The sequence below is a fragment of the Diabrotica virgifera genome, chromosome 3 (genome assembly GCF_917563875.1).
Source record: "Diabrotica virgifera virgifera chromosome 3, PGI_DIABVI_V3a".
Lineage (NCBI taxonomy): Eukaryota > Metazoa > Arthropoda > Insecta > Coleoptera > Chrysomelidae > Diabrotica > Diabrotica virgifera.
Window position 1 is genome coordinate 4,493,274 of NC_065445.1, and position 8,600 is coordinate 4,501,873.

General features: G+C 33.5%; 1 protein-coding gene across 1 annotated transcript; it reads left to right on the top strand.

The window, feature by feature from the left end:
- Nucleotides 1–4,305: 4,305 nt before the first annotated feature.
- On the top strand, nt 4,306–8,356 carry LOC114326592 (uncharacterized). The gene is made up of 2 exons (XM_028275006.2): nt 4,306–4,433; nt 7,798–8,356. The coding sequence occupies exons 1-2, from the start codon at nt 4,313–4,315 to the stop codon at nt 8,229–8,231; spliced, it is 555 nt and encodes a 184-aa protein (XP_028130807.2). The 5' UTR covers nt 4,306–4,312; the 3' UTR covers nt 8,232–8,356.
- The last annotated feature ends 244 nt before the right edge of the window (nt 8,357–8,600 follow it).

Genomic DNA, 8,600 nt, shown 5'->3' on the forward strand with positions numbered 1-8,600 from the left:
GCTGCTATTTAAGATTTTAAAGTAACCCCCCACCCCACATCCATGGGGGGTCGTGTTTAGTACCATTCGATAGATTTTTCAAAAATATTGAATAAATGTATTTTACAGTTTTTCGATCTGATGTTCATTTCGCGAATTATCGGGGGATTCGTATTTAAAATATTAAATTTACCCCCCACCCCTCTCCGTGGGAAGTCGTGTTTGGTATCATTCGATAGATTTTTAAAAAATATTGGGAACGTATTTTTTAGTTTTTCGATCTGTCATTCATTTCGCGAAATATTCGCTTTTTTCTTGTGAAATTTTGGGACTCACCCATTGCCTTACGCCCGGCTCAAATCGTCAGATTTTTGAAATATACACTCTTTTGCATGTACTTAACTTACCTTATCTTAATCTGACAATTTCGAGTTTTTTTAAGGATAGATTTTTTTTTCGGGCCCCCCTTAACGAACTCCCCTGTGTTAAGAGCCAATATATGGTAGAGGTACATCTGCAGGGTACCAGGTTTCCCCCATATGCTAATCTGACGCGCTCGAGTAACTGCAAAAATCCCCGCTTGGGCTCCCCTACCATTAGAGTATCTAAAAATTTCTATCTCCTAAAATAAAAGAGTAGTTTCTAGCTCAAAAATAAAGTGACTTATAATAAAAAGAATGACAATCCCTATTTTTTTTTCAGCGAAAAAGTAATTGGAAACTTCCCCCTACTCACCACCCTAATTAAAATTAGTCATTGATCTTATTTTGTCTTCTTTATTTATGTATTGTTAATAGGTTCTAGAGGCTTGACCGGCTTAGAATGATTAGTTTAAAAAAAATGGAGTTAAAAGCGAACAACGAATTTTTGAAGTTTGGTAAAAAATGCATTTTTCTTCATAATAGAAAGATTAGCATCAGGGATATTAAAAAATATTTAAATATAAAATTGTAGGTTATTTAATTCCGAAGAACTTTGTCTGAAAAAAATTTTTACGGCAAAAACAGAGTGAGCTATTGACAATTAAAACTTGTAATAACATGCAAAAACCACCTTTATCAACCCTTTCAAAGTCACCTCTTTTTGCGACTGAGGATTTTAAACGAATTTCTTATCAATATCCTTATAGACCTTGTAGAAACCTACAAAATTCTTTTTTAACAAATTGTCTAGGATAAAAAATAAAAAAGTAACGGGTAAAAAATCAATATATTTTTTGAAAAAAAAAAAACGGAGAAATCCAATTGTAAGCATAATAATGTAAGTTAGCGGTGTTTTTAGTCAATGGCCTTATTTATTCTTCTTTATTTATACATTATTAATAGATTCCAGAAGTTTGACTGACTTTGACTAATTGGTTTTAAAAAAACTGGAGTTAAAAGCGAATAACGAATTTTTGTAGTTTGCTAAAAAATGACATTTTCTTCAGAATAGAAAGATTAGCATCAGAGATACGAAAAAATGTTTAAATATGAAATTGTAGGTTATTTAATTCCCAAGAACATGGTTTGAAAGAATTTTTTCTACGGCAAAAATTGAGTGAATCGTAAATGAGTATAATATCGAAAAGCATTGATTTTTCGATATAAAACTAACACGCGAATAGCGAAATAGCGAATAAATTGAAAACTATTAATTTTATCAAAAAATGTATAGAACATTTTTTTGCTTAAAATGAATGTTTTATCAACTTTTGCGGTCAAAATATAATAAGAAATTTCCACCCCTGAGATGGGGTGGCAACCACCCCCATGGTAAAAGCGCCTTTTGGCATCATATAGATTTTGATCCTTGGACTATCCACTACTTATTCTCAAATTTCAAGCAAATCGATCCATTCTGTAAAAATTGCAAGGTGAAAAGCTTCGGTTCCGGAACTATAAATATGACTGTCCTTTTTCAATGCGCCTCAATAAGTTTTCATAAATATTGTTGTACCTTTGAGGATTTTCTTTTCTTTCGTTATTTTTTATCTTGTATATATTCCAATTTTGCTATTATGAACGGCTGTGAATTTCTTGGTATAATTATCTCTGTTCTATTTTAGCTCCAACGTTTAGTTTTATTTTTAGTAAATTTTCTAGATCTTTTTTTACATTTTCTTCTCTTATTTTAGTTCCCCTGACTATTTCGTTTTTCTCAATATTTCTTTTCTCCTCTCGTTCCGTTCTATCCTCTAGGTCGCTTAGTCTCTTTGGCACTGCCTCCTTTTTTAGTTTACTTAGCGTTTCCATTTCTTGTAATTCTTTAATTTCTGCTTTCATTTGCTTATTTTCTGCTCTTAATTCACTCATTTCTTTGATGTATTCACGGAGTTCCGTTTTCATTTCTTTAATTTGTTTGAGAATGATGAATAGAAATGAAAGTCAATGGAATAATAACAGAACCCATAGAAACAAACACAGGAATCAGGCAAGGAGATTCACTAAGCCCTCTACTGTTTAACATAATCTTGGATGCAATAATAAAACAAGTGAAGAAAGGAAGAAGATACAAAATGGGCAATAGAGAGATAAAAATACTCTGTTACGCTGAAGACACCGTGTTAGTAGCAGAGTGCGAAGACGACCTACAAAGATTATTGCACGAGTTCAACATTAACGCAAAAGAAATGAATATGAAAATATCAGCCCAAAAAACAAAAAGCTTAGTAATTGCCAAAGAACCAATAAGATGCAAATTGGAGTTAGACAATCAAATTATACAACAAGTAATGGTAATGACTTTCAAATATCTGGGAATTAATCTATCAGCCGACAACAATATCGAAGAAGAGGTAAAAGACCAAATAATTAAAGTCAGTAGAACGGGCGGATGCCTAAACGACACAATTTGGAAAAACAAACACCTAAGATTGGAAACAAAGGCCCGAATATACAAGTCAGTTATTAGGCCAGTTATGACTTACACGGCTGAAACAAGACCAGATACAAGCAAAACACGAAGACATCTGGAAACCAACGAAATGAAGATCTTAAGAAGGATTGCTGGAAAAGGACTACAGGATAGGGTAAGAAGTGAGGAAATCAGACGCATATGTTGGGTAGACAATATAAATACCTGGATAAAGAACAGAAAAGAAGAGTGGAATGAACACATAAGCAGGATGTCTGAATCAAGGATAGTAAGAATAGCCAGGGACAAGTCACCGTTAGGCAGGAGAATTATAGGACGCCCAAGGAAAAGATGGAATGACAACTTAGGGGCAGAATGAAAGGCACCGTTGAAGAAAAACAGGCAGTTATGCCTATATAAGAGAAGAAGAAGAAGAAGAAGAAGAATAATAAGAAGAAGAAGAAGAATAAGAAAAATAAGAAGAAGAAGAAGAAGAAGAAGAAGAAGAAGAATTTCTTTGAGGTATTCACGGAATCCGGTTCTCATGTCTTTAATTTCTTCCAGCAGCTCTTCCATTTTCCTTTTCCTTGTAGTCTTCTTCTTCTTCTTCTTCTTCTTCTTCTGGTAGCACTACAACCCGGGGTGGTTCTTAGCTGACTGCACAAGTCGCTTCCATCTCGAAAGGTCGTCCATGATAGTTGGGTTCCGTATTGGGTAGCCCCATTTTTCTTAGATCTGACCATAATATATTGTCTCTCCATCGCATTCTTGGGCGTCCTAAGGGCCTTCCTTCTTGTGGGGGCTTCCTCCCAGATCAGTTTGGCAACGCGGTTATTAGGGAGTCTATGGACATGACCAGCCCATCTTAGACGCTGGGATTTAATTTCTTGGACTACGTCGCTCGCTCTATACATCTGCTTGACCTCTGCATTTGTTCTAATTCGGTATTGGTTGGTATTAGGGTCGTGATAAGGTCCAAAGATCCTTCTGAGGATTTTTCTCTCAAAACATCTAAGTTTTCTTTCAATAATTAATCTTCAATAATCTAATTTTTTTCCTTGGAGTCGCCGATCGCAAATTTATGGCGCCATAACCAAATAATATCCGTGGAATTAAGTAAAAAAAACGAGAATGTTAAAAACAGAAATGCAAAATTCATGATAAACTTCTGCGCGAATAACGAACTTAGAATAGAATTACCAATGCACTTTAATAAAATCTGAAAGCAGTAAACTAAAAATTTGTTTCAATTTTTCAACAATAAAAATATGTAATGTTATTGTAAACATACAATCTCTAATGCTATTTTTAAAAATTAACCTATTTGCTCTTCCGTGTAACATAATTTTTGTTTTCTGTTATTTTTAGAGAACAAACCAACAACAAATGCATACCTTTACAGAAAATATAAATATTTTTAAGCGGTGTAAGCTTAAAAAAACATTGTAATCCTCTCGGCAAATACGAGATATTAATATAAAAAGTTGAAAAGCGTTTCATGCATTCATTGTGCTCAATCGTCCTCGTCCACACATCAATAGCTATGAAGTATCTATATTATATATATTTCTTTTGCACACTTTCCTGTTATGTATCAGCAGAAGACGTCCTACTAGGAAGTAAGTGATACTATTTTATCTAAGTATAATATTTTAAAATGAAAAAAAACCTATACAGAAGTAAAAACTTCAAATTGTATTTTGGTATAAAATCGTTTATTTAAAAACTATCTAAAAGTCATCCACATGGATTGCAAAACGTTTTCGTTCTGAACAGAACATCTTCAGTGCCTGGAATGAAGTATTTCCACGTTAGATTAAGGCAAAAAGGTTAAAATTGTGACTGTTAATGAGAAAAATATGTGGAGAATACTTACATTCCGCAAAGTAGTTGTAACTAGCACACCAATGAAGGTGGTAACCTCATAATATATGGCTTACATTATAAATTTTGATAAAATATTGTGACTACAAGTCGATGTTACAACATTAAATTATGTATGTGCCTAAAGAGCAACATGAAGCATGTTGCTCTTTAGCAACAAAGAGCTTTTGCTTTCAAAAAGAGCAGGGAAGCATGTTGCTCTTTAGGCACATACATAATTTAATCTTGTAACATCGACTTGTAGTCACAATATTTTATCAAAATTTATAATGTAAGCCATATATTATGAGGTTACTACCTTCATTGGTGTGCTAGTTACAACTACTTTGCGGAATGTAAGTATTCTCCACATATTTTTCTCATTAACAGTCACAACTTTAACCTTTTTGCCTTAATCTAACGTGGAAATACTTCATTCCAGGCACTGAAGATGTTCTGTTCAGAACGAAAACGTTTTGCAATCCATGTGGATGACTTTTAGATAGTTTTTAAATAAACGATTTTATACCAAAATACAATTTGAAGTTTTTACTTCTGTATTGGTTTTTTTAAACTATGGTATACAGCCAACTATTGGGTTTTTCCCATTGATTTTATTATAAAATAAACTGTTACAACAAATTAATTTAAATCATTCAAAAAAAAATCAAGTTTTCGATCTAATAGCACATAAAACAACATCCAAAAATGCTATTCTACATCGTACCAGACTGAAAACAATGGGAACCTTCTCTGGTATCACCTCCGAGGCTTTTACAATTTGCAAGCCATAACGGATGCTGAGACTAAGGAAGATGTGGGAATTTTACAATTTATAATTCACGTCCCATCTGCTCAGCGCGGTAAAGTTCCAACGAGGAAGGAACCAAGGGAACAAAGGGAACCATTCTTCATGATTCCAACTACAAGTTCGACCAAATGATTGCAGTTGCTGGCCAGTCTCTAAATCAGGTAGAGGAAAGAAATGAAGGGTACAGGGGAAGAACGGCAATAGTCCATTTGGATTTTTCTCGAGCACACTGAACTAGGGATGGGAAGAACCAACCGGTTTAAACCTAAAACCGGTTTTTTTACTTCGCAATAACCGGTTTTACCGATTGTTTTTTGTCCCGGTTATAACCGGTTTTTTCTTTTTAAAGTAAAAACCGGTTATTAGGTTTTTACGGTGATTACGATTAGGTTAGGTATTATTTTGGATCCCAATCATAATTATTATTCTCAAGTAATTATTCCAAACAAAACCATAATTCAAATTTTGTTTTATTTTATAAAATACAGAAGCAAACTGAAAGTGCAATCTCACATCAGCCAGAAACAATTATTAAGGTGATACAGTACCGATCAACAGGTAGCAAAAACGCGTTCCAAGATTGCGGCTATAATTTTGAATATTTTTTTCGAGATATTTGGCACACGTATTCGTAATATAATAAAGAATGGCGGTACAGAGCCCAATTTGAAAAATATATTAATATGTCGAAATTACTCTGTAATTAAATAAAATATTAAAAAAACGAGACTGTACCGCCATTAAGAAGAACAAAAAAATACACTTTCTTCAAATAAACTTTTTTATCCGATGCCTAGATTTTGTGTCATTTTGGAACTACTAAAATTTTTTATTTCATTAGTACATAGTTCCAAAATGACACAAAATCTAGGCATCGGATAAAAAAGTTTATTTGAAGAAAATGTATTTTTTTGTTCTTCTTAATGGCGGTACAGTCTCGTTTTTTTAATATTTTATTTAATTACAAAGTAATTTCCACATATTAATATATTTTTCAAATTGGGCTCTGTACCGCCATTCTTTATTATATTACGAATACGTGTACCAAATATCTCGAAAAAATATTCAAAATTACAGCCGCAATCTTGGAACGCGTTTTCGCTACCTGTTAATCGCTACTGTTTCCTCTTAAATTTTATTATAATATTTCCTTGAAAAGGTATTTGTAATCATAATATTTACATAAGAAGTGATCTGGTTGAATTAGACGCAAGCATCATCTATTTTTCACACTTAACTCTTGACATTGAAAGTGGGTGAATGACTTTTTCGGATTACCAAAAATAATGCTCTGACTATGAATATCCAATTACTGATTACGAATACGAATCTCCAATAATTTCGCTACGTTTTCAAAACGATACACTCACACAGGAAGTATTAAATGAGTTAAAATGTACCTATTCTACAACTATACAAACGTGTTAAAAGTAATACATGTTCTTTCGATTGTACTTATTTTGATCATATTGATATCGAGTCGAATGGAGTATCGCAAACTAAAGTGTATTGTAAATGTAACTTTGTAACCTATTGGATTAAAAAAACCAAAAGCCGGTTTTTCCAAAAACCGGTTTTTTGGCCCGTTATAACCGCCAGGTTAAACCGTAAGCAAAAAAACCGGTATAACCGAAAACCGGTGTTATGTCAAAAACCGCCATCCCTAAACTGAACGTTAAGGTTTATTAACTTTTTATAAAATCAAATTTAAAGAAAAATAATCAGTCAAATTTAAAGAATAAGGTTTATTAACTTTTTATAAAATCAAATTTAAAGAAAAATAATCAGTCAAATTTAAAGAATAATTGTTATTCTTTAAATCTGACTGATTATTTTTCTTTAAATTTGATTTTATAAAAAGTTAATAAACCTTAAAGTTCAGTGTGCTCGAGAAAAATCCAAACGGACTATTGCCGTTCTTCCCCTGTACCCTTAAAATGTCTTCGGCGGTATCGTGACATCTTCGTACTACAAGAAGAAAGGACAGGAAGAACTCCCGTTGTCAAACATAAAATCGATGCTGGTAATGCTAAGCCAGTTCGTCAAATAGCTCGACGATTTACAAGCAAAGAGAGAGGACACTGAAAGGATTGTTCAGAAATTGATAGATATAACCTTCTACCAACGTATGAGTCTCTCTGGTGGTTCTGGTCAAGAAGAAAGACAGAACTACAAGGTTTTGTGTAGTCTCTATTCGACTTCAAATGATTAAAAGCGTCGTGAGAATTATTAGTGGCGTAACAAATTAACAACGTTATCGTAACGATGTTCTTTTAAAAAGTTATTAATCTATTCCCTTGTTTTTTCAGCTGATCTTTGTGAATGTAATGAATGCCTGAAACCAATCCTTGACCAACTTGGGGGCAGCAACGTTACAATCCAGAAGATCGAAGCTCTCATACAAAGATTAAGAAAAGATGTCGTAACTATTACAGTAATACTCAACGAAACCTGTGAAAAAATCCAAGGTATTCAAGAAGACATCAAGAATTTAGACGCTGTCCTCGACGATAACGTTGAACTGGTCAACCAAGAGAATCTAATCATCCACGATATCGATGTCAGAGTTAGGGAGCTCGGTCTTGAAGGACAAGAACTGGACGATACGATCGACTCTAACAACTGCACTATTAACGATATCGAAACAATTGCGAACGAATTACAAACTTGCGCATGTGCAGTTACAACACCGGGGGGCAGTGGAACTCCTACTACTACCCCATATTTTTTCAACCATACGTAAAACGTAAAAACTAAAGCACGTAAAATTCTAAATGTTATTTCCACCATTAAACACCTTTAAAGCACCCATGTAACATGCATTATTAATAATAAAAACTTATTAATAAAAAGAAAAAATTTCTATTATGACTATTTTTTCATTAACATAAAATTCTAGGGTAGAAGAGGTAAAATTCTGAGGGTAGAAGACCCCGACAGAAATTCTTCCTGGTTCTCCAGGTTGGGGATTGTGACAATGGGCCTGCTCCTCATTTCACGTAAAAACGATAAAATGCAAAAAAGCCTATAGGTTGCCTCAGAAGTAAGGACGGACAAAAGGGAAGAAGACAACGGCATAGAAAAAGGATGATGAATTTTGGAACTATCAATA